General features: G+C 43.2%; 1 protein-coding gene across 1 annotated transcript in view; it reads right to left on the bottom strand.

The window, feature by feature from the left end:
- TTC39C (tetratricopeptide repeat domain 39C) overlaps positions 1-5523 on the bottom strand; it is a 97107-nt gene extending 91584 nt beyond the window's left edge. The window contains exon 1 of the mRNA XM_040431895.1: positions 5303-5523. Within this exon, the coding sequence (XP_040287829.1) occupies positions 5303-5442 (140 nt within the window). The 5' untranslated portion in view covers positions 5443-5523. The remainder of the gene's footprint in view (positions 1-5302) is intronic.
- Positions 5524-27363: the final 21840 nt, after the last annotated feature.

Raw genomic sequence — 27363 nt, 5'->3', positions numbered from 1 at the left:
TCTCCACAACATGCGATCGGCAGGGATTCGACCACTGTGGCCCCCCCGTCATCACTAGAACGGGAGCCGGTGTTCACCCGTTTGAATGGAGCGGTGGATAAGCATGAGATAGCCGATTGCTTGTACTGTGCCATCTCCGTCAGTCCCATGGAGTTGAATGGAGCGTCAGACAGGTATGCGTGTCTGGCGCTCCATTCAAACGGGGAGCCCTTATTCTTATGATCTAACCCCAGCTATCAGAAACGTTTCCCCTATCCTGTGGATTCAGGCTCATGCACCCCGCTGTCATCCATATTGAAGTCCACAAACTTCGGATCCGCAAAATGTGGATACCGGCCATGTGCATCCCACAAGGCCCTGTTGTAAAAATGCCTATTCTTGTCCGCAAAATAGACAAGAATAGGAGATGTTCTATAATTTTTGGAACCGCAGCATGGATGCTGACAGCACACATATGACATCCGTGTGCTGTCTGCATTTTTCACAGCCCAACTGAAATGAATGGGTCCGTGTGAGATTCGCAAAAAATGCGGATCATGGGCGGATTGAAAATACATGGTCGTGTGCATGACGCCTCAGGGATAAGTTGTTTTAGGCCACAGTCACACGACCGTTTGCAGCCTGGGAAACACGGCCCGTGTGTCTGCCGCATCTAGGACCGACGGCGGATCCTCTAACATGAACTCTGTGCTTGATAATGACGTACAATGCAGCGAGTGCCGATCTGACCGCCGGTCTACTGTACTGCATTCACAGGATGGTGAGAGTACTGTACAACAGGCCGGCGGTCAGTCCTGATCTAATGGACACAATCAGATATGAAGAAATGCAGGGAAGACACGGCCCTGTCCTCCCAGTGTCATCCCCAATGAAATCCCAATGCCAAGAATCTGCTAGGGGACACAACACTAACCCCAGTTCTTCCTTTGCTTGCTGTATGGTTGTGAGTTCTCCGTTATGTTAGTAGAATACAGCTGACAACCTGACAACCCAATCCGGGTGGCTGTAATAACGACAGCATGCTATCCAGCATTAGCTGCCATTGCCCGGAATATTGGGTAGGTTTGAGTGTGAGAATTGAAATAATACAAAGCACAAACCCTAATATTTACATCATGGGGGAATTTTACTACGGCAGGCACCTATATAAGGGCTCATGCACACGGCCGTATGTATTTTGTGGTCCGCAAAAAACACGGCTCCTAATAGAACAGTACTATCCTTGTCCATAATGCGGACAATAATAGGACATGTTCTATTTTTTGGCGGAACGGAAATACAGGCATACGGAAACGAAATGCACACGGCCGTGTTCCGCGGCCGAGAGCGGTCCGTGGTATGCCGGGCTGGATTCCTGTTCAGAGCATGAGCGCACGGCGTCATTGGTCGTATAGTGTATTACTGTAGTGCAGTGGCGACATGAAGCGCACGGCGTCATAGCAACCAATGACGCCGTGCGCTCCTGCTCTGAACAGGAATCCAGCCCGGCATACCACGGACCGCTCTCGGCCGCGTGCATTCGGCCTAACTTCTGTTTTTTTTGCGGACCCATTGAAATGAATAGATCCGTATACGGTCCGCCAAAAAAAACGGAACGGACCGAAAAGAATGTATGTTCCTGTGCATGAGCCCTAACAGGTATGGAGAGTGACAAAGGGGGAGATTTATCAAAACTGGTGTAAAGGAAAACTGCCCATAGCAACCAATCAGAGTCCACCTTCCATTTTCCAAAGGAGCTCTGAGAAATGAAAGGTGGAATCGGATTGGTTGCTTACGGGCAAGTTTTCTTTTACACCACTGTTGATAAATCCCTCCATAATTTCTAGAGCTCAATGACAGTGTTTTGGGGACTAATTCCTACACGGGGCAGGCATGGTTAACGTCTTCAGACATGTGGGTAATAAGATGCATGTGACGAGACATTTCACATGTAATGAGATAACTGGCCCGGGTCTATCGCAGACAGCAGCTGGCCAGGCAGACAGATAAGGCCGGCTTCACGTCACCGTTATTTTTCCATTCTTCTGATCTGTCGGAAAGGCAGAAAACAACAACAAAAAAGTGGATCCTGTATTTTAATCATTCGTTATGCACAATTGCATCCATTTTAACCATTTCCGTCTGAGATCCGTTATTAGAAAAAAAACTGAGCATCACGGATGCTTAAAATACAGGACTCGCTTTTGTTGTTGTTTTCTGTTCTTCTGACGGATCACAAGAATGGAAAAATAAACAGTGATGTGAACCCGGCCTTATGTACACTCCTGGGGGAATTCAGCAAAAATGGTGAAAAGGAAAACTACCGTACCTTAGTCGCCCATAGCAACCAATCAGATTCCACGTTTTATTTTCCAAAGTAACTCTGATTGGTTACTGGTTTTCCTTGGCACCAGCTTTGATAAATCTCCCCCTTCAGCCCCTCGGGGACTCCTGGTCACACTAATGGTACTCATTGCTGGAACTTCTGCAAACCCTTAGGCCTCTTTCACACGGGCGTCGCATGCGAGGGCCAGATAGGATGCGGGTGCGTCGCGGGAAAAATTTGCGATTTTTGCCTGCGAGTGGGGCGAGTTTTGACTGCGATTGCGTTGAGTTATTCCGTTTTTTTCCATGCGACTGCAATGCATTTTGCACGCGCGGGAGAAAAAACTGAATGTGGTACCCAGACCCAAATCCGGACTTCTTCACTGAAGTTCGGGCTTGGGATCGGTGTTCTGTAGATTTTAATATTTTCCCTTATAACATGGTTATAAGGGAAAATAATAGCATTCTGAATACAGAATGCATAGTACAATAGGGATGGAGGGGGGTATTTTTTTAACCCCCTCCATCCCTATTTTACTAAACAAGTGGATGAGGTGAGTTTAATTTTTTGGTTTATTTTTAAACCCCTTCATCCCTAATTTACTAAGCATTCTGTATTAAGAATGCTATTATTTTCCCTGATAACCATGTTATAAGAGGGAAAATTATAATGATCGGGTCTCCATCCCGATCGTCTCCTAGCAACCATGCGTGAAAATCGCACCGCATCCGCACTTGCTTGCAGAAGCTTACGATTCTCACGCAGCCCCATTCACTCCTATGGGGCCTGCGTTGCATGAAAAACGCACAAAGAGGAGCATGCTGCGATTTTCACGCAACGCACAAGTGATGCGTGAAAATCACCGCTCATGTGCACAGCCCCATAGAAATGAATAGGTCCGGATTCAGTGCGGGTACAATGCGTTCACCTCAGGCATTGCATCCGCGCAGAAAAATCGCCCGTGTGAAAGGGGCCTAAAATATTGTCCTTCAAGATCCCGACGCTGAGACAATAGACGGAGCCTGCGATTACAAGATCTCGTTATGAGACCCACACGTTCATCTGACATCTGGTGCTGACTCCAGAATGATACGGGCATCCTGATTGGCATAATGATAGGGCAGATCGTAGTAAACACTGGTGCAGAGATTATACACTGAGTAGTATTGATCGTCCTCTGGCATGCTGATGTCATCTTTAGTCATGTGTTGTATCTGGACGTTACAGGCATAGTGGTTACCGTAAGAGTAAATTCACACGGGCAGTTTTGTTGCAGAAATAACATTCCATACATCATCTGCAGACCATTCAGGTGGATGGGACAAACATACTCGCCATTGGTTACCAAAAGCAGCCAGCCTGACCTAGTGGTGGCCAGCAGCAAGTCAGACAGAACTGAAGGAGTTTTACTGGACCTGACCTCAATATCAGACGGTGGGGGTCTGAGTCCCAGGACCGCTGTCCAGCTGATTGAATGATCTGCGCACTGTGCCCTGTCAAGCACAGCGCCATATGCATTGTAGTGGCTATTCCTGGTATTGCATCTCAGTCTCATAGGAATGAAAGGGGTGCAGTGCTCAGACACTGCGATTCAGTCAGCCGGCACGAGTCAGTCCCCCACAGATTTGATATTAATGGCCCATTCTTAAAGACAGACTATCAATATCAAAGTCCCTGAAAACCCCCTTAGGGTACTTTCACACTAGTGTTTTTCTTTTCCGGCATAGAGTTCCGTCCTAGGGGCTCAATACCGGAAAAGAACTGATCAGGCATATCCCCATGCATTCTGAATGGAGAGTAATCCGTTCAGGATGCTTCAGGATGTCTTCAGTTCAGTCATTTTGACTGATGAGGCAAAAAAAAATGAAGACTTGCCTGAATGCCGGATCCAGCATTTTTTCCCATAGGAATGTATTAGTGCCGGATCCGTCCTTCCGGCCTGCGCAGACCGGTAAAAATGTGAAAAAATATACAAGACGGATCCGTCCTTGCAATGCATTTGTGAGACGGATCCGCATCCGGATCCGTCTCACAAGAGCTTTCAGTCAGCGGCAGATCGGCGGATCCGGCGGGCAGTTCCGACGACGGAACTGCCCGCCGGATCACACTGCCGCAAGTGTGAAAGTAGCCTTAAAGAGTTAGGGCTCTCTCACGAGCAGATCCTGTGCATGGAATCCGCTGCGTGAAAGAGAGCCAAGCCCCGTCCCGGACAGCAGAGACACGGAGCATTAATATGATTGATAATGCTCCGTGCCTCTCTGTGATCTTTTTACTACAAAATCACGGTGACAACTTTATCTCACTGTGATTTTGTAGTAAAAAGGTCACAGAGGCAAAGAGCGTTATCAATCATGTTACTGCTCCGTGGCTCTGCTGTCCGGGACGGGGCTTGGCTCTCTTTCACGCAGCGGATTCTACGCACGGGATCTGCTCGTGTGAAAGAGCCCTTATACGACCATTTCTTTTAAATGTTGAAGAGTCTGCTGTGCATGGATGCGGCCCCTACGTTCCAGAGATCAGACCCCTGGAACACGACAGTTTGGTGTTTAGATATCGGCCGTGTGCATTCCACATTTTATCGGTCCCTAATAGACAGTCCTATCATTGTCCGTAATGCAGACAATGATAGGACATGTTCTATTTGTTTTGCAGAAAGTTTGTGCGCATGAGCCCTAACAGGGTCCTGTCACAGGGACCGTCCAGGGGTCCTGTCACAGGGACCGTCCAGGGGTCCTGTCACAGGGACCGTCCAGGGGTCCTGTCACAGGGACCTTCTAGGGGTCCTGTCACAGGGACCGTCCAGGGGTCCTGTCACAGGGACCGTCCAGGGGTCCTGTCACAGGGACCTTCTAGGGGTCCTGTCACAGGGACCGTCCAGGGGTTCTGCCAGTCACCGCTCCTCCTGACAGGTGATGTCCATAGCCCCCGGTACCCGGATGACAGCAGCCCGGCAGTGACAGCCTCACACGCCCCGCGCTGTACAGCGCCGCCTCTTACCTGTATTTCTTGAACAGCTGATCCGATTCTCTGAAGCCGTTGTTGAGCAGCATGTTGATGCCCACCAGGGCCAGCTCCGTATCATCCATCGGGTCCAGGTGCTCGGCTTCCCCCTGCCCTGAGGTCTGCTGCTCGGCCATTGTGCAGAGGACAGGACGCTGTGGTGCCAGTCTGCGGCTCTGACAGGACACCAGTGTGACACCCTGCCTGTGTGGAACTCGTGTGCGGGGGGAGGGGCAGGAAGAGGAGGCCCCAGCTGCGGCTCCTCCGGGCTCTGCCTTTGTGATGAAGGGAGTAATTATAATGAGTGTGATGCCTGTCCTCGTCCCCGGGAGCTGCCCTCATTACCGGGAGGGACAAGCCCTTCTATCGGCTGCGGTACTCGGCATTGCCAACCACCTGCGTGCTGGAGAAGCCGCGCCACATGGCACCAGAGCACTGGCACTACACTGCTGCCCCCCCTAGAGTGAGCCCCTCTACGTATGGGTGCGTCATACAGACCCCCCAATAACCCTGCAGCTATCAGCCATTGGAGAATTACAGCTTCTCTCATGCCAGCAATGGGCACCCGACTAGTCATGTGGTGGCATATAGTGCCCACCATGAGCACATCATACATAACCCATACCATTGTGTAAAACTGACATTATGCAGATGTCAAATGTCACCTCAGTGGTGGAAAAGACAAAGGGGGTCATTTATCATTTCGAAATACGCCTAAATTTGGCATATTTCAGGTGCAGATTGTGGCACAAGGGGAAAGGCCAGCAGGCCCCTCTCATTTACCATTTTCTATGCATGTTTTAGGTGTAGAAAGATGTCTAAAGGGAAGACAGCTGGGAAGCTCTTACATTTAGAACTGGCGCTGGATGCATCGAAGTTCTGGAGAGGCCGGTGCATCTTCATAACTCCGCGGGATCCTCTGCCAGCTTAGGGCTTTATTAAGACCGGCATCTAAAATGGCGGCCCTAATAAATGTGCCCCCAACTCTCTACATCCATACTATAGCTGTCTATCTATCTAATATCTGCTTATCTATCTCTGTCAATCTGTATATTAGTCTTTCTATCACCTTTATCTATCTATGAATATGTCAAATGTCACCTCAGTAAGGGAAAATGCCAACTCTCTACATCCATACTATAGCTGTCTATCTATCGCATATCTGTCTGTCTACTGTATATTCATATTTTTTCCATTTTTGTAGCATACAAGTTATTTCCCGTTATGCACAACATCTGGCGACCTATTCTGTAGCGCTGTACAGAGATTGTCCTGACATCAGACCCAGTCCTCTATGGGATTTCCTTGTTTAGGCTACGTCTACACAACCACATTTGTCGCGCAACAATAAGTCGCGCGACAGATAGTGCACAACTACACTGCAACATTTGTAGCGCAACATTTTGTTGCACTAATGTCGCGCAACAATTTTTTCGAATGGCAGTCTATGGTCTCGCACTGCAACATGCAACAGTCACAGAAAAATCCATCTCGAATGGATTTTCTGCGACTGTTGCGTCGCAGCATGTTGCATGTTGCAGTGCGACACCATAGACTGCCATTCTAAAAATTGTCGCGCGACATTAGTGCAACAAAATGTCGCGCGACAAATGTCGTCGTGTAGACGTAGCCTTAACCTACACACCAGATTCAGTTTCATCAGAAACCATTTAACCTATCAGTATACCGACAACCCACATACATAGATTTCCATATAAATGTTGCGAGTTTCAGATTCCAACCCCATTCTGCCCGGCCAGCTTTAGGCCTCGTTCACATCACCGTTTCTCCTTTCCGTTCTCCGGCTCCGTTGAGGAGCAGGAGAACGGAAAGGACGGATTCTGCAGATAACTGAGACCTAACTGAGCGTAACGAAGCCTAAAGACCCCATAGACTATAATAGGGGCCATTTGGTGTCCGCTCAAAAATCATGTTCTAAGCGGAGAACGGAAAGGAGAAACGGTGATGTAAACGAGGCCTTTTACCCGTGTTTTATATAACGTCATCCTGCTTTGATAAAGTCACTTCAAGGGATCTTGCCTTTGTCTCAGCAAGCCTCATCCTTCCTGAGCTCTCCAAAGATGTCTCATTTTATGCGTTTTATTTCTTCTTTCAGTTTCAGAGAACATAAATGCTGTCTAAGTTCTGTATGAAGGGAAAAATACATTCATGTGAACAGTGCCCAGAAAGAGATCTTGGCTGCCACATTAATTACCCAAGGATCTCATTATCAGAGTCTGCCTAATGTCTGTTTACCCGAGGGAATCTTCTGCCGACAAACCATTATTAAACTCACGTTTTACTATTGCTTGTTTATTTAGAGTTGTTGGCATTGGGCAATGATCAGGAGCAAATGTTTGTACGATCGTTCATTCAGCCAATTATCGCTCTGTGTGAAAGTGACTGTGATCTTCTAGATTGCTGATCTTCCCGGCCAGGGTGATCGTCCAGAGCGAATGAGTGGACATGAGGGATCCTGAATATCACAATAATTACACAAGGCAGGAGTGTGGATTAAGTGGCCGGCAGATGATGGAGCAGTCAGTAACCAGGCCAGTAGATATAGATAAATAAGTCTCTCTTTACTAAAATCTAGGATAGGAGTAGTAGTACATCCAACAAGGAACAGTTCTTCCTCAATAGCAATGTATGGGGTGTGATACTCCTCTCTGTCTTTCTAAAGTCTCTCTCTGCAGAAACTAAGGCTGTCAGTGAGGTTCTTAGATGTTTCTGTAATTTCCCAGGCTAAGGGCTACAGAATTAAGATAACGTCAGGCAAACTGTCTTAACGTATGACAGGATGTGTTGGCAATGTTCCCTCTCACAGCAGCAGAGTCTCTCTTTGCCATAAACGTGCACAATAGCTTGCTGTCTGACTCCAATGCATGGCCTTGCAGATCCTGGACCTTCTAATTTCTTCCCTTTCTCTCTAGAGCACTTTAATGCAGCCATTGTTCTTTAGCAGTAGAAGTCTCAAATGTAAAGATTCTCTGAATTCAGGCCTAGCTTTGAGGAGTAAGCACATGTAGGTCCTCTCTGTTTCTCAGCTGGTGCTAGCTTCCACACTAAAAAGGAGGTGAACCCTGGTCCATCTCCTGGCAACCTAATGGGTTTGAGTCAAGGTGTTAACCCAGACAATGCTGATGGCTATGCAAATACATCAAAGTAGAACCTTTTACTTAATCTAGCATTACAACAATTACCTTTTGCAGTGACCTTATTCTGGGGCAAAAATGGATTCTGTATCTAACAACCTGCCATTATTTAAGCGAAAAACCTTTGGAAAAGTTTGATGTAGATATAATATATTTTTTTTTTTTGTAGAAATAAAAAGAATCTTGGTAAAGATAATTTATTGAACATCATCTTCTGCCTGCCTTGAGACACTTTGCTAGGATCAAGTTCTGTTTCTATTCACCTCCATCATCTTTGGTTTTTGTTCTGCTGGGATATTTATGACTTGTTGGCTCTTTAGTTTGTCAGTAGGTTTCAATCCTTTAAAGGGCCCACTAAACATTTATTTTATTTTTTGGTTAGTTATAATCCCTATACTGCGATTTTTTCATACATACTGTAATTAATCATTTCGGTTCAGTAGATTATGTTAAAAACGTATTTTTAAAATATGCAAATTACCTTGCTACCAGCAAGTAGGGTGGCTACTTGCTGGTAGCAGCCGCATCCTCCTATCCTAAAGACGCCCCCTCCGCATGTTGATTGACAGGGCCAACGGACGGGATCGTCCTCTGGCTGGTCCTGTCTGCTATCAAGATCTCGCACCTGCGCCGTAACGGTATTCAGTCGGCGCAGGCGCACTGAGAGGAGGACGCTCGCTTGGCCGCTCCATCCTCAATGCGCCTGCACCGATGACGTCCTCAAGTACACCCGGAAGAGAAGACGCTGGCATCGCTGGAAGGAGGCGGAGAGTCTGGTGACGTCGCTGGATGCTCGAATCAGGTAAGTATGTACGTAATAAGCATGCTGCCACAAAAACCACCAACGAAATGGGAATAAATAATTTTATAAAAATGACAGTTAACACTATACCACCAACGATTATTAATAATAAATCTCTTCCGTGTGTACTTGAGGACGTCATCGGCGCAGGCGCATTGAGGATGGAGCGGCCAAGCGAGCGGCCTCCTCTCAGTGCGCCTGCGCCGACTGAATACCGTTACGGTGCAGGCGCGAGATCTTGATAGCAGACAGGACCAGCCAGAGGACGATCCCGTCCGTTGGCCCTGTCAATCAAAATGCGGAGGGGGCGTCTTTAGGATAGGAGGATGCGGCTGCTACCAGCAAGTAGCCGCCCTACTTGCTGGTAGCAAGGTAATTAGCATATTTTAAAAATACGTTTTTAACATAATCTACTGAACCGAAATGATTAATTACAGTATGTATGAAAAAATCGCAGTATAGGGATTATAACTAACCAAAAAAAATAAAACTGTTTAGTGGGGTGACAGAAGCCCTTTAAGGAGTTGGCAATGTTGGCAACATTTAACACACATCTACATATGATAGGTGATAAATGTATAATCGCTGGGGGCCCATACTGATGATAGGAGGTCCCCGAGTCCCCTGTGTGATTGGAGCAGTAGGGCTCGAGTGACATAATGAGAAGTGCACATGACGTTTTGGCTTTTCAGACATGAGTGCAGCAGTGAACCAACCCATGTAAATGAGTGCACAACTTGTAGGAAATTGTCATGGCATTTATTTTTAATAGGAAACATTTTTATTAGAACTTATTATAATCTGTCATATATTTCTGAACAATCGTCCAGATATAAAAAGAAAATGCACAAGAACCACTGTAGAAGAAAATCTAGATATAAATATAAAAGCAAGATGCAGCTAGCAAATGTAAACGTATCTATAAGATAATACAAATGTATCATTTGTAACATTTTGCTCTGAAGCCGGTAGCAGAGCTCTTTTTTTTATTTATTTATTTATCTATCTATTTATTCATTCATCTATTTATTTAAATTTAGAGTGATACATCCAAACAGGAACATTTACCCACATAACTTATAATTTATGTAATTATGCTATCGGTATTTTATCAGGTGATTCCCACAGCAACAAGTGGGAGAGTAGCAGAAGTTCCTGTGGTGTCACCGTGCAGCCTTACAAAGGGAAGTCATGAGGAATATGTGGATACTACTCAGCCTCCCCACGCTGGCCTTGTTGCCGATATACACTAACCTAAAGAATTATTAGGAACACCATACTAATACGGTGTTGGACCCCCTTTTGCCTTCAGAACTGACTTAATTCTACGTGGCATTGATTCAACAAGGTGCTGATAGCATTCTTTAGAAATGTTGGCCCATATTGATAGGATAGCATCTTGCAGTTGATGGAGATTTGAGGGATGCACATCCAGGGCACGAAGCTCCCGTTCCATCACATCCCAAAGATACTCTATTGGGTTGAGATCTGGTGACTGTGGGGGCCATTTTAGTACAGTGAACTCGTTGTCATGTTCAAGAAACCAATTTGAAATGATTCGAGCTTTGTGACATGGTGCATTATCCTGCTGGAAGTAGCCATCAGAGGATGGATACATGTTCTCATTCTGTTTACGCCAAATTCGGACTCTACCATTTGAATGTCTCAACAGAAATCGAGACTCATCAGACCAGGCAACATTTTTCCAGTCTTCAACAGTCCAATTTTGGTGAGCTCGTGCAAATTGTAGCCTCTTTTTCCTATTTGTAGTGGAGATAAGTGGTACCCGGTGGGGTCTTCTGCTGTTGTAGCCCATCCGCCTCAAGGTTGTGCGTGTTGTGGCTTCACAAATGCTTTGCTGCATACCTCGGTTGTAACGAGTGGTTATTTCAGTCAACGTTGCTCTTCTATCAGCTTGAATCAGTCGGCCCATTCTCCTCTGACCTCTAGCATCCACAAGGCATTTTTGCCCACAGGACTGCCGCATACTGGATGTTTTTCCCTTTTCACACCATTCTTTGTAAACCCTAGAAATGGTTGTGCGTGAAAATCCCAGTAACTGAGCAGATTGTGAAATACTCAGACCGGCCCGTCTGGCACCAACAACCATGCCACGCTCAAAATTGCTTTAATCACCTTTCTTTCCCGTTCTGACATTCAGTTTGGAGTTCAGGAGATTGTCTTGACCAGGACCACACCCCTAAATGCATTGAAGCAACTGCCATGTGATTGGTTGACTAGATAATTGCATTAATGAGAAATAGAACAGGTGTTCCTAATAATTCTTTAGGTGAGTGTATGTGTGTGTGTGTGTGTGTGTGTGTATATATATATATATATATATATATATAATTGGCAGACATATAAAATAAATATATATATCATTTTTTATATATTTAAAATGGTTTAAGAAATATTCCTTTTTTTAACCAAACGTGTGTATGTACAGTATATAATATGTTGATATATATAAATATCAGTAGAAGCCAGCTACTACTATATAGATCATCTGTCTTCTGCACCTTCTCCATTAACCATTATTCAGCGATCCTCTAGTTCTGCACCTACACCACTAACCAGCGATCCTCTTCCTGTAATATATTATTATTATATTAATGATTAAATTAATTAATAATTAATATATTTAATATATTTAAAGAAGTAGATGGCTGATTAGAGTGGGTACCATTTAAGTATACATTTAAAAATATATATATATACATTGATAAACAAGATCAAAGCAATTGGAATGGACATTATGAAAATATTACCAAAATAGATATTATTATAATATTAAATAATAGAGTAAATGTACAATAAAAAAATGGAAAAAAAAAATGACTAGACTTTATAGGATGAGTTTGAGCTACATTTAATGATCATGTTCTGACAAATCAATAATAAAACTGATAATAGGAACAATCCTGATTAGAATACACAACTATGATTATAAAATAGAGAGAATATGAAAAAGGAAAAATAATGCCTGCACATACAGTAGGAGTGCTAGATTTCCTCTATCAATGTCCAGCATAGGAATAGCAATCACTATTGTGCCATATTGATATCACTGATGGATAGACAGTTAGCCAGTTCATATATGACTACAGTACATCAAATGTCACAATTGCGATTCCATAGCATTCATGTGTACTCCTGCCATTTCTGTTTGAGTGTGTATGTGGAGGAAGGGAAGCAGAAACAATAGGCTTGTTAATGAGCGAATTAAAAAGCCTATTGTTTTCTGTCCCCTTCCCCCAAATACACACTCATGGTAGAGGACATGTGGAATGAAATGGCAGGAGTACTGTATACTGAAAAGTATCTTTATCTCTTTCAGGGTTTATAGGGGAAAAAAGTTAAATTTTTTTTATAATAAAAAAACATACAAAATAAAATGATCAAAAGTAAAAAAAAAAGAAAGTAAAACAACTGGAGAACTGTTTTTTATGGTATTTTTCTTTACCCAAGGTTCCTTCATAGTGCCAGCCTATAAAACTGAAAATGCAGTTTTGGAAGGGACTGGAGTATTAGGGCAGGTTTATAGTTTTTAGGCTTTTTTTCTTTACGTGAGTTTCCCTCATAGTGTCAGCCTACAAAACTGGAAAAGCAGCTTTGGGAGTGACTGGAGCATAACAGCAGATTCTTTTTTTTTCCAGCATAGTGTCAGCCTACAGAGCTGAAAATGAAGATCTGGATGTGACTGTAGTATAAACGCAGGTTTAATGTTTTTTATGCTATTTTTCAATACCAGGCACAATTTTTGATTTTCTTATCTTAAAAATATCCTTTTAATCCAGAAAATGTACAAAGCTTGATTGCATGAATTTAAAGTATATTTCTTATTCTTTGCTGTAAATTGAAGGAGTTCCTGCGTGGGCCAGCCGTACACTCATGCACACACATATGTACAGTACACACATACATATATATATACACACACAAAATGAGAATATATATATTGGAGGGCACTATACTATCTGGTGTTGCACAGAGTATATAGATGCATTTATTTGTAAAAATTATTATTTTTTTATTAAAAAATAAATAATAAGGATACGGATAAAATGAGCAAAACACGAGTTGAATCCATCTTGTTTTACTTTCTTTTTTTTTTTTACTTTTGATAATTTTATTTTGTATGTTTTTTTATTATAAAAAAAAATAAAACTTTTTTCCCCTATAAACCCTGAAAGAGATAAAGATACTTTTCAGTATACAGTACTCCTGCCATTTCATTCCACATGTCCTCTTCCATGAGTGTGTATTTGGGGGAAGGGGACAGAAAACAATAGGCTTTTTAATTCGCTCATTAACAAGCCTATTGTTTCTGCTTCCCTTCCTCCACATATACACTCAAACAGAAATGGCAGGAGTACACATGAATTCTATGGAATCGCAATTGTGACATTTGATGTACTGTAGTCATATATGAACTGGCTAACTGTCTATCCATCAGTGATATCAATATGGCACTATTATTATTATATTAATGATTAAATTAATTAATAATTCATATATTTAATATATTTAAAGAAGTAGATGGCTGATTAGTGTGGGTACCATTTAAGTATACATTTAAAAAAAATATATACATTGATAAACAAGAGCTATGACCTAAATATGGTGGTGATCAGACCCTCAGAGTATGGAGGGGCCCGCTGAGTGGCTGTTCCTATTTCATTGCCGGAGCGCTGGGTTCCAATCACTAGAGAGAGCAGCGGCTGTCAGATGGAGCCGGTGTATGAAGTCTGTGTGAGGGAGGAGGTTCTATATAGAGGAGGAGGGGTGGAGTGTCCCTTTTCGGTGTATGTAAAGTTGAAATCGCAATGCGATTAATTCAAGTTCTATATATCGCATCAAGATTTTAACTTAGAGTGTCACAGTCGTTACCTCTGGCTGTGACCTTCTGTCTATGCTCTCGCTGCAGCTCCATTCCTGTGTGTCATTTGTGGTTATTTATGGGTTAACTCCCCTGTGTGTCTATTAGGAGTTAATCCTCTCTGTCTGCTCCATGGGTGTGGCTTCTCTGCTGCACCCATGGAACCTGTATATAAGGCTGAGGTTTCCTCAGTTCTGGGTCAGCTCTCCTGGTGTGTGTTGTCTTGTCCTGCTCCTGTTTGTACTCTCTCTCCCATGCTGCTGACCCATGGGATCCGTGTCTGTCTGTGCTCTGTGGGTTTCCCTACTTGTTCATTGACGTCCTCTTTCTTGTCTTTCTGTTATCTGTTCTGCCAGTTATGTTTTAGTTACCTTGTGTGTATTCATATGTCTCTGTTCAGCAAGCCCTTGCTGCACCTTTCTTTGCAGCAGAGTGGTATGCGCAAGGCCATGCAGTTTACTACTGGCGGAGCAAGTCCTTCTCTGCTCATTGCCACTCCTGCTCCCTTGCGTGAACTCCTGCTTGTATTTTTAGTTACCTTGTGTGTATTCATATTCATATCTGCTCATTGTCACTCCTGTTTCCTTGCTATGTATTTCTGCTTGTGTTATTAGTTGCCCTGTTTTGTATTTGCCTGTCTGTTATGTTTGCCTATGTGCCGTCGGTACTTTCTGGTACCTGTTGTCCATTCGTTCCTGCTGTCACTGTCTAGTTCACGCTCCAGAGTGGACCCTAGCAACTTCCTGCGGCAAAGCCTAACCCTACCTTCTGGGGCCCTAGTGAATACCAGGAGTTGCTTAGTCACGCCCCTCTGGAGTATTACTAGACAGTGGCGCAGTGGGGGTTTTCTCCCACTGTGCTGACGGTACATAGAGCTCATGTTTTGTCTGTGCTGCCTTCCCTGGTTTTTGTTTGTGCAATAAACTCTTGTGTGTCTGTACCTGATTTCCGTTTGTTTATTGCTTGACGACGCGGTGGTCTCTCCTGGGACCTCCAACTCGTGACATAGAGCTTCTGCCGACTTCCGTGCTCATGGAGTGTCCCCACCATGGGAACGGCTCCATGCTAGAATGTACTGTCGGATTCGAGAAAGTTGAAATCGCAATGCGATTAATTCAAGTTCTATGAATCGCATTGCGATTTCAACTTAGTCCTAGGCGCAACATCGTGAGCCGGAGCTACTGTACAGTACTGTACAGTGTACAGTAGCTGTCTGGTGAACTACCCTGCCACCCCCGACACCCAATTTCTTCTTTTTGGCCGCGTGCGTGATGAAGGGGACAGTATACTGTACATTACCGTATATTGTCAATGCCATGCAGGTTACTGTAATCTCCGCCACCTCAGTGTTTCCATAAGGGTGAACGCGACCAGACGGTAATTACAGTAAGCTGCGCAGCAACGTTAATTTATGCATGTGTATGTACTGTACTGTACATGGCTGTATTTTTATTCATGTATTGCCACACTTTTTAATTAAATACAGCACATGTACTGTACAGTACAGAGTCCAACAGAGTATAGGGAACAGGAGGATGATGAAGTCAGCTACCCGACAGACCATACGGCTTAACGCAGCCGCAAGTACTGTAGATAATGATATACTGTAGGTGCTTACTGTACACATACAGGGGGGGGGGACACTAAGTTTAGGGGAGAACAAACATTAAAGGTGATAGGCAGAGCGGGGAGGGATGACGGGAGCCAGTAAAACGGGAAGCCGCTCTGGCCAATAACTACAATAATTTGAATACTTTAACTAAACATCGCCATCTAGATGCTTTGCTGTGTATTGCTACACTGAAGGAGATAAAATCGCGTTTCGGTATTAACGAATTGCGAAAAAAGGGAGCGGTAACGATGATACATCTGTAGTTTGGACACTAATTAAAACAATCACCCAATGTTTCATTAGTAAATTAGGCAATCAACAGATGCAGAGGTTGTACCAGTCTACCTGTTCAGCCGGTATACTAGTCAGATTTTGTAGCATGCAGTATTTCTGCTATGAATGTGTTCAGAACAGTGAAAGAAAACATCGCCCCTCCATGGCTGTGTTTGGTAATGCAGATCAGCTTGAGCATGAAGTTCATATGGATTTGCAGGGCAATGGCATATTTTTTTATTTTGTTCTGCATACGCACCTGTCAGCTTATTGTGGTTACATACTTGTAATGAAGCAATTATGATCATCTGCAATTCTTTAGTATATTGGTGCAGGTGAATATAGCATAAATCCAATCGCTTTCTCTGCTGCTTTCCCTTTTGTAGTTCTGCCTGCAGGCTTCATGTCATTACAAAATCTGCTACAGTTGCAAGAAAAAGTATGTGAACCCTTTGGAATGATATGGATTTCAGCACAAATTGGTCATACAATGTGATCTGATCTTCATCTAAATCACAACAATAGACAATCACAGTCTGCTTAAACTAATAACACAAATAATTAAATGTTACCATGTTTTTATTGAACACACCATGTAAACATTCACAGTGCAGGTGGAAAAAGTATGTGAACCCTTGGATTTAATAACTGGTTGAACCTCCTTTGGCAGCAATAACTTCAACCAAACGTTTCCTGTAGTTGCAGATCAGAAGTGCACAACGGTCAGGAGTAATTCTTGATCATTCCTCTTTACAAAACTGTTTCAGTTCAGCAATATTCTTGGGATGTCTGGTGTGAATCGCTTTCTTGAGGTCATGCCACAGCATCTCAATCGGGTTGTGGTCAGGACTCTGACTGTGCCACTCCAGAAGGTGTATTTTCTTCTGTTTAGGCCATTCTGTTGTTTCTTTACTTCTGTGCTTTGGGTCGTTGTCCTGTTGCAACACCCATCTTCTGTTGAGCTTCAGCTGGTGGACAGATGGCCTTAAAGAGGACCTTTCACCATAATAAAACCTCTAAACTAACTATACAGATGCGTAGAGCGGCGCCCAGGGATCCCCCTGCACTTACTGTTATACTTGGGCGCCGCTCTGTTCTCCGGTTATAGCCTCCGGTATCTTCATAGTTAGGCTCCACCCAGGGGAACCTGCCGGCGTCTCATTCTTCCATGCTGTAGCGCTGGCCAATCGCAGCGCTCAGCTCATAGCCTGAGAGAAAAAAAAACCTCTCAGGCTATGAGCTGAGCGCTGCGATTGGCCAGCGCTACAGCATAGGAGAAAGAGACGGTGTCAGGTTCCCCTGGGTGGAGCCTAACTATGAAGATACCGGAGGCTATAACCGGAGAACGGAGCGGCGCCCGGGGATAACAGTAAGTGCAGGGAGATCCCTGGGCGCCGCTCTACACGTCTGTATAGTTAGTTTAGACGTTTTATTATGGTGAAAGGTCCTCTTTAAGTTCTCCTTCAAAATGTCTTGATAAACTTGGGAATTCATTTTTCCTTCAATGATAGCAATCCGTCCAGGCCCTGACACAGCGAAATAGCCCCAAACCATGATGCTCCCACCACCATACTTCACAGTTGAGATGAGGTTTTCGATGTTGGTGTGCTGTGCCTATTTTTCTCCACACTAAGGCCTTATGCACACGGCCGTTGTTTTGGTCCGCATCCCATTCACTTCAATGGGGCCGCATGTTCTGAGCGGACACCGAACGGACCCCATTATAGTCTATGGGGTCTTTCGGCTTTCGACTTCTTCCGTTCTGCTCCTCAACGGAGCCGGAGAACGGAAAGGAGAAATGGTGATGTGAACGAGGCCTTTTACCCGTGTTTTGTATGACGTCATCCTGCTTTGATCAGGTCACTTCAAGGGACCTTGCCTTTGTCTCAGCAAGCCTCATCCTTCCCGAGCTCTCCGAAGATGTCTCATTTTATGCGTTTTATTTCTTCTTTCAGTTACAGAGAACATAAGTTCTGTATGAAGGGAAAAATACATTCATGTGAACAGTGCCCAGAAAGAGATCTTGGCTGCCACATTAATTACCCAAGGATCTCATTATCAGTGTCTGCCTAATGTCTGTTTACCCGAGGGAATCTTCTGCCGACAAACCATTATTAAACTCACGTTTTACTATTTTTTTTTAGAGTTGTTGGCATTGGTAAATGATCAGGAGCAAATGTTTGTACGATCGTTCATTCAGCCAATTATCGCTCTGTGTGAAAGTGACTGCAATCTTCTAGATTACTGATCTTCCCGGCCAGGGTGATCGTCCAAAGCGAATGAGTGGACATGAGGGATCCTGAATATCACAATAATTACACAAGGCAGGAGTGTGGATTAAGTGGCCGGCAGATGATGGAGCAGTCAGTAACCAGGCCAGTAGATATAGATAAATAAGTCTCTCTTTACTAAAATGCAGGATAAGGCCTCATGCACACGACCGTTTTTCGGGTCCGCATCCAAGACGCAGTTTTTGCGGCTCGGGTGCAGACCCATTCATTTCAATGGGGCCGCAAAAGATGCGGACAGCACTAGGTGTGCTGTCCGCATCCTTTGCTCTGTTCCGTGGCCCCGCAAAAAAAAATATAACATGTCCTATTCTTTCACTTTGTGGATAAGAATAGGCAGTTATATGTAAAGGCTGTCCGTGCCGTTCCGTAATTTGCCATCCATGTTTTGCGGATCCGCGATTTGCGGACCGCTAAACACACCACGGTTGTGTGCATGCGGCCATAGTGTTGTGTTTCTTCCAAACAACTCAACTTTGGTTTCATCTGTCCACAGAATATTTTGCCAGTACTGCTGTGGAACATCCAGGTGCTCTTGTGCAAACTGTAAACGTGCAGCAATGTTTTTTTGGGACAGCAGTGGCTTCCTCTGTGGTATCCTCCCATGAAATCCATTCTTTTTTAGTGTTTTACGTATCGTAGATTCGCTAACAGGGATGTTAGCATATGCCAGAGACTTTTGTAAGTCTTTAGCTGACACTCTAGGATTCTTTTTCACCTCATTGAGCAGTCTGTGCTGTGCTCTTGCAATCATCTTTACAGGACGGCCACTCCTAGGGAGAGTAGCAGCAGTGCTGAACTTTCTCCATTTATAGACAATTTGTCTTACTGTGGACAGATGAATAGCAAGGCTTTTGGAGATACTTTTATAACCCTTTCAGCTTTATGCAAGTCAACAGTTCTTAATCGTAGGTCTTCTGAGAGCTCTTTTGTGCGAGGCATCATTCACATCAGGCAATGCTTCTTGTGAAAAGCAAACCCAGAACTGGTGCATGTTTTTTTATAGGGCAGGGCAGCTGTAACCAACACCTCCAATCTCATCTCAATGATTGGACTCCAGTTAACTGACACCTCACTCCAATTAGCTCTTGGAGATGTCATTAGTCTAGGGGTTCACATACTTTTTCCACCTGCACTGTGAATGTTTACATGGTGTGTTCAATAAAAACATGGTAAGATTAAATTCTTTGTGTGTTATTAGTTTAAGCAGACTGTGATTGTCTATTGTTGTGACTTAGATGAAGATCAGAACACATTTTCTGACCAATTTGTGCAGAAATCCATATCATTCCAAAGGGTTCACATACTTTTTCTTGCAACTGTATACTGGAGAATATGGTCCATGTTATGTTCTCGTCCCATTTACTACGGTGTACATCTAAATTCTGTAGATTTCTGGGGTCATTTATCAAACTGGTGTAAAGTAGAACTGGCTTAGTTGCCCATAGAAACAAATCTGATTCTACCTTTCATTTTCCAAAGGAGCTGTCAAAAATGAAAGGTGGAATCTGACTGGATGCTATGGGCAACTGAGCCAGTTCTACTTTACACCAGTTTGATAAATGACCCCTTTCATTTGTAGTTCAGGAGTTCAAGCAAAGAAAGATGGAGGCAAGGGAATTTGTATTATTTATTCCGCAGTCTGGGATGTCACGGTAAGAAGTGAACAAACTTAAAGGGGTTGTCTCACTTCAGCAAATAGCATTTATCATGTGAGAAAGTTAATACAAGCCAATTACTAATGTATTGTGATTGTCCATATTGCTTTCTTGATTCATTTTCCCATCACTTTATACACTGCCCATTTTCATGGTTATGACCACCCTGCAATCCATCAGCGGTGGTTGTGCTTGCACACTATAGAAAAAAACACCAGCCTATGTGCGCTCCCATGGTCTCAGCCCCCAGAGAGGCCATAGTTTTTTCCAATATTGTGCAAGCATGACCACCACTGATGGATTACAGGGTGGTCATAACCATGGAAACGAGCAGTGTATAGTGTGTTGGAAACCTTAATCAAGTCAGCAAAGGAAGCAATATGGACAATCACAATACATTAGTAAGTGCCTTGTATTAACTTTCTCTACATGATAAATGCCATTTGCTGAAGTGAGACAACCCCTGTAATAACTCGATACACATTAGAAAACTGCTCTCCAAACATGGAGATGGAGCCATGTCCTAGATAAAAGACATCCCAGCACATGAAACCACAACGGCAAGGACTGATCTAATCAAAATGTCTCAGCATAGGAGGTGAACTGAGCATGTAGACTAAAGGGTACTTTCACACTAGCGTTTTTCTTTTCCGGCATAGAGTTCCGTCCTAGGGGCTCTATACTGGAAAACAACTGATCAGGCATATCCCCATGCATTCTGAATGGAGAACAATCCGTTCAGTATGGATCAGGATGTCTTCAGTTCAGTCTTTTTGACTGATCAGGACAAAGATAAAACCGCAGCATGCTATGGTTTTATCTCCGGCCAAAAAGACTGAAGACTTGCCTGAATGCATTTTTTTCCATAGGAATGTATTAGTGCCGGAATCGGCATTCAAAATACCGGAATGCTGGATCCATCCTTCCAGTCTGCGCATGCGCAGACTGAAAAAAAGGTAAAGATACATTCCAGATCAGTTTTTTTCGTATGACACCGGAAAGACGGATCCGGTATTGCAATGCATTTTTCAGACTGATCAGGATCCTGATCAGTCTTACAAATGCCATCAGTTGGCATACGTTTTGCCGGCGGCGGAACTGCTCGCTGGATCACTCTGCCGCAAGTGTGAAAGTAGCCTAAGATGAATAGCTTTGTTGATGTAACAGTTATGAGGAAATTATAAGATATTGTGCAAATTATTTACAAATGTGGTGAATTGAGAAAACAAGATTTTAAATGCTGCAAAGCTGAGTTTGTCATTTGGTGTGTTATACTATCTGTGAATTTGGATTGGACTGCAGGTAAACCTAGTGAATACCATAGTGTACTTACCTTTACAATGACAAATGTATCTTTGCTATATTTGTATAAAAGTTACATTACCACTTTATGCCACAAAAGGTTATTTAGGAAGAAAAACAAAAGCATATCAAAGTAATTTCTACGCACTGGTGTTTAGGCAAAGTCATTTTGCCCAAGTGCTTACAACTAAGTGCAGGATCTCATCTGAATTCTCTGCAACCTCAGTGCTTACTGGATTGCTTTGGCTTGTAAAGGAAGCTATTGTGATAGCAGTCAGTGTTCGGCAGCACTGGTCATGTTTGGCTGGTGGCAAGGTCATTACTGCTGGACATCCCTTGCTTTCTGCAAGATTTTTTAATGTCCCAGACAACGCCTTTAATGACTGCTTGACATGGTTTCCTTAAAATTTGATAATTTTGTATGCACCCTAATAAAAAAAAAATCTAACTTCATAGTGCACATCGCTCCTCATGTACAGTCGTGGCCAAAAGTTTGCTGCTAAACTGCTTTTAGATCTTTGTTTCAGTTGTTTCTGTGATGTAGTGAAATATAATTACACGCACTTCATACGTTTCAAAGGCTTTTATCGACAATAACATGACATTTATGCGAAGAGTCAGTATTTGCAGTGTTGGCCCTTCTTTTTCAGGACCTCTGCAATTCGACTGGGCATGCTCTCAATCAACTTCTGGGCCAATTCCTGACTGATAGCAACCCATTCTTTCATAATCACTTCTTGGAGTTTGTCAGAATTAGTGGGTTTTTGTTTGTCCACCCGCCTCTTGAGGATTGACCACAAGTTCTCAATGGGATTAAGATCTGGGGTGTTTCCAGGCCATGGACCCAAAATGTCAACGTTTTGGTCCCCGAGCCACTTAGTTATCACCTTTGCCTTATGGCACGGTGCTCCATTGTGCTGGAAAATGCATTGTTCTTCACCAAACTGTTGTTGGATTGTTGGAAGAAGTTGCTGTTGGAGGGTGTTTTGGTACCATTCTTTATTCATGGCTGTGTTTTTGGGCAAAATTGTGAATGAGCCCACTCCCTTGGATGAGAAGCAACCCCACACATGAATGGTCTCAGGATGCTTTACTGTTGGCATGACACAGGACTGATGGTAGCGCTCACCTTTTCTTCTCTGGACAAGCCTTTTTCCAGATGCCCCAATCAATCGGAAAGAGGCTTCATCGGAGAATATGACTTTGCCCCAGTCCTCAGAAGTCCATTCACCATACTTTCTGCAGAAGATCAATCTGTCCCTGATGTTTTTTTTGGAGAGAAGTGGCTTCTTTGCTGGCCTTCTTGACACCAGGCCATCTTCCAAAAGTCTTTGCCTCACTGTGCGTGCAGATGCGCTCACACCTGCCTGCTGCCATTCCGGAGCAAGCTCTGCACTGGTGGCACTCCGATCCCGCAGCTGAATCCTCTTTAGGAGACGATCCTGGCGCTTGCTGGACTTTCTTGGACGCCCTGAAGCCTTCTTAACAAGAATTGAACCTCTTTCCTTGAAGTTCTTGATGATCCTATAAATTGTTGATTGAGGTGCAATCTTAGTAGCCACAATATCCTTGCCTGTGAAGCCATTTTTATGCAACACAATGATGGCTGCACGCGTTTCTTTGCAGGTCACCATGGTTAACAATGGAAGAACAATGATTTCAAGCATCACCCTCCTGTTAACATGTCAAGTCTGCAATTTTAACCCAATCAGCCTGACATAATGATCTCCTGCCTTGTGCTCGTCAACATTCTCACCTAAGTTAACAAGACGATTACTGAAATGATCTCAGCAGGTCCTTTAATGACAGCAATGAAATGCAGTGGAAAGGTTTTTTTGGGATTAAGTTAATTTTCATGGCAAAGAAGGACTATGCAATTCATCTGATCACTCTTCATAACATTCTGGAGTATATGCAAATTGCTATTATAAAAACTTAAGCAGCAACTTTTCCAATTTCCAATATTTATGTAATTCTCAAAACTTTTGGCCACGACTGTACAGCCCCTCTGTTGGGAATTTACCTTAAAATCTGTAATTTGTGCTGCAGATATCTCCTCCTTCTTTATTAAAGGGGTTGTCTCACTTCAGCATTTATCATGTAGAGACATTTAATACAAGACACTTACTAATGTATTGTGACTGTCCATGTTGCCTCTTTTGCTGGCTGGATTCATTTTTCCAGCACATTATACACTGCTCATTTCCAGGGGTTAGGACCACCCGGCAATCCATCAGCAGTGGCCGTGCTTGCACACTATAGGAAAAAGCGCCGGCCTCTCTGGTGGCTGGGACCGTGTGTGTGTATACAGGTATGCCTGTGATTTTTCCTATAGTGTACAAGCACTGCCATCGATGCTGGATTGCAGGGTGGTTGTAACCATCAAACCAGCAGTGTATAATGTGATGGAAAAATGAATCCAGCCAGCAAAGAAAGCAATATGGACAATCACAATACATTAGTAAGTGCCTTGTATTCACTTTCTCTACATGATAAATGCTATTTGCTGAAGTGACACAACCCCTTTAACTAACAGACAGTTGATGTCATTAAGTGCTGTGTTAAAGATCCAGCGGCACTGGAGCCGATCCTGGTCAACGTGTCTACAAAAATGGTAGCTCACATTGCACTTGCACTTCACCGTCATCCTCTGTTAGCACACACCACTAAAAGGGTTTCTATGGGAATAACCTTTAAGTGATACCCGCAGCCTGCCTCCACTATTGAAAGATTCTCAGTTGCCAGCTCCCTGCTTCTCTGGTCCTGTGCGCTGGCTCCCATGTGTCCATCTTCCAGTCCCCCGTCTTGTTTACTTCCTGCCGGTTATGGTCACCTACTCCCCTGCTGCCAACCACTTGCTTCAGCGGTGATGTGTCCCTTGTGGATACATCACAGCTGAAGCCAGTCATTGACTGCAGCAGAGCAGATGACCATACACATATCCATGCCAAAAGTTAACAAGCCAGGGACTGGAACATCAACACACGTCATTGACGGCAGTGGAGCAGGTGACCTTACCCATGTCCATGCCAGAGGACTGGAACATGGACACAAGGGAGCCTGCACGCAGGACCAGAGTGGTGGAAAGCAAGTACAGTAAGTGAGAATCTTTCAATAACGGAGACAGGCTGCAGACATCACTTAAATGTAGTTATTCCTAGAAAGCCCCTTTAAATCAATGCCAAAGCTGTTGTAATCACGAGCTTTTATTAACTAGTAGGTTCTCTTTACAGACAGGAACAATGTGTAATTCCCTGCTTAGGTCAAGTCTGTCTATTTATCTATCTATCTATGTATTTCTGTACTGTAGCTGACATCAGGAAGGAAAGGCTGCAGTAATGTAACCCCTTAAGGACCACCCACTGACTTTTGTTGTCGCTGTTTTAGAGGGAGCACTCCTGCTCTAAGAATGAACTGTAACAGCTCTGGTTCCTAGATCAGCCATTTGCTCCACAGCCAGGATCAGAGGTATCTCCAATTCCAACTGTTCCCAACTCTTTGACTGCCACAGTCTATGAGCACAGAACATGATTAAAGGGGATTTCAACCTCTGATTGGGTCCCAGTGATCTGATCGGAGGCTAGGTAAGTCCTCTGCAGTCAGCCCTGGGCACCTAGAAAAGGACTGGAAAATTAACAAATCCTGCTGTTAGGGCACGATAGTGTTGCCCTAACCACAGAGACTACTATTCTGTGCCATAGAGACACAGAACATAATGTAGTAGAATATAGGAGTATGCTAATACATTGTAAATATAAAAAAACTATTTCTCTCACATAAAACTAGGCTGTTTACAGACATGTCAATGAATAAAACAAAAAGGTGAGCTAGTCATTAAGGGGTTAAGTCTCCTACTATTCTCCCCCATATTGAAAAAAAAATAGAGTATGCTACCTGCAAGTAAATGAAGCTAATAAACAGCATAGAACATTTTCTTTTGCAGAAAAAAACCCTTTAATTTACTCACTGAGGTTTTTAAATGGATCGCTGAAGGTCCTCTTTTATGATTTTACTGTAAGGAGGTAATGTTTTAGTTGGGAAGCTGTACCACCAATATAAAATTAAAATAAAATTACTGAAAATACTTAATTATTTTATTATAAATACATTCTAAAATGTCATTAGTTATAATGGCTCATTTTGTCTAGGGAGCAATCATTAGGAGAGATAAAATGGCCGCCGTCCTATCAGTACACACAAAACCAGTCCTAATCACACAGCAGGACAAGTTACTTCACAACACTGAGCTAAAGAGCTGTCTCATTCTTATTTCTGCTCTACTTGTCAGGGATTATGACCCTGAATACAGCTGATAAGATTTTCGGCTGAATCTCTGTAGGAATCGAGTCCATGAGGAGACAGCTGAAGTACAGAGAGGATGTTCAGGTCAGACTGTAGTAATGTGGGTCAGTTAGCATGTAGAAGATGGCATACAAGTACTGCTACTCATTAGCCACACTCCACTGTCCTCTCTGTACTTCAGCTGTCTCCTCATGAACTTCATTCCTACAGAGATTCAGCTGAAGATTTTATCTATATTCAAGATTGTAACCCCTGAAAAGCAGAGCAGAGAAGTGGCAGAGACATCTCTTCAGCTCAATGTTCTGAAGTAACTTTTCCTTCTGTGTGATTAGGACAGGTTTTTATGTGTACTAAGAGGAAGGCAACCATTTTATTATTGCTATTGATTGCTCCCTAGACAAAACAAGCTGTTTTAACTAATGAAATTTGGGAATGTATTTATAATAAAGTAATATTTTAGTATTTTCAGTCATTTTATTTTATTAATTCCCGGAGAACTCCTTTATTAATATTAATAATGATGTAACAGTCAAATAAATGCTATTCTGTTTGTTATTTTATTTAAGCTTTAGGTTGGTAGTAGAACAGATAGTAAACATACCTATGTCTTTAGGGGTCTTGTCTTGATCGGCCATTTATCTACTTGTTGTTACAGACAATAACGTTTACTACATATGTATTTTACTTTAGAGTTTATTTACTGTTACAGAATACAGTTGTATAATAACACACTATATACACACACTATACCCCAATACCAATTGTACTAGTTCCCTCACTCCATAATAGGAGCTCTGCAATCAAAGGCCTCCAATAATGTCGACCTCTTCAGAAATTTATAATACAATATGAGTTTTCCATCTAAAGCTTAGTTATCATCATCATGTATCACAATGAAAATATTGTTTTTAAATGAAGGATTGTGTTGTCCTGGAAACCACTAAGCTTAATAGGTCAACTTGTCAAATATTTGCAAGCTACTAATATCATCCTTGGATTATAAACACTGTGATGCTGACGCTGGGAATGAAGCTCACCCTGAAATTCACAATTTAGATGATTTTCTGAATAGTACATTTTCTATTTTTAATATGCATTTGAGTTATTTGAGACAATGGAGGCTTAAAGGGCATCTGTCAGCATGATAAACCAAGCTCACTACCTGATAGAGTTGATTCTGCTGATTAAAATGATACCCGCCTCCTGAAAATCAGTTGTGGCTTTCCCAAGAAAAAATACTTTTATTCTATAGGCAAATGAGGGCTTTAGTACACTAAGGGGTGTAGTCAGCACTGGAGAGCTGAGGTGCACCAAGGGGCTGGGCCCTGCCCCTGGGTGCAATGAAGCCCTCACTTGCATAAAGAATAAAAGTATTTTTTTGTCAGGAAAGCTGCAACCAATTTTAACAAGAGAGGTGTCATTTTATTCAGCAGGATCAACTCTACCAGGTGTTGTGCTTGGTTTAATAGGGCTGATCCTTTTGACAGATGCCCTTTAAGCATGGACTCCGGACTCCAGTGTCATAAATACAGTTTATACCTGACTGCAATGTCCCACAGGATTTAATGGGGAATTGTGTTATCTTTAGCAAGCTATTCCATACATAATTAAAACTGTATCTTGGACATCTGCAAGTTCCGATTATATTAGTAGCTTTTTATATACAGCTGGACAAAAAAGCACAGAATTCAGCAAAGGATGGCCGAACACAATGCATCCCGGCTGCTGCGGATTATCGCAAATTGCTGGGCTGTACCTGCTAGTGTGTCTTGGCAATTCATCTG

Source organism: Bufo bufo, chromosome 5, assembly GCF_905171765.1.
Source record: "Bufo bufo chromosome 5, aBufBuf1.1, whole genome shotgun sequence".
In the NCBI taxonomy this organism is placed as follows: Eukaryota; Metazoa; Chordata; class Amphibia; order Anura; family Bufonidae; genus Bufo; species Bufo bufo.
The sequence above is the reverse complement of the archived record's forward strand: the minus strand, read 5'-3'. Positions and strand labels throughout refer to the sequence as shown.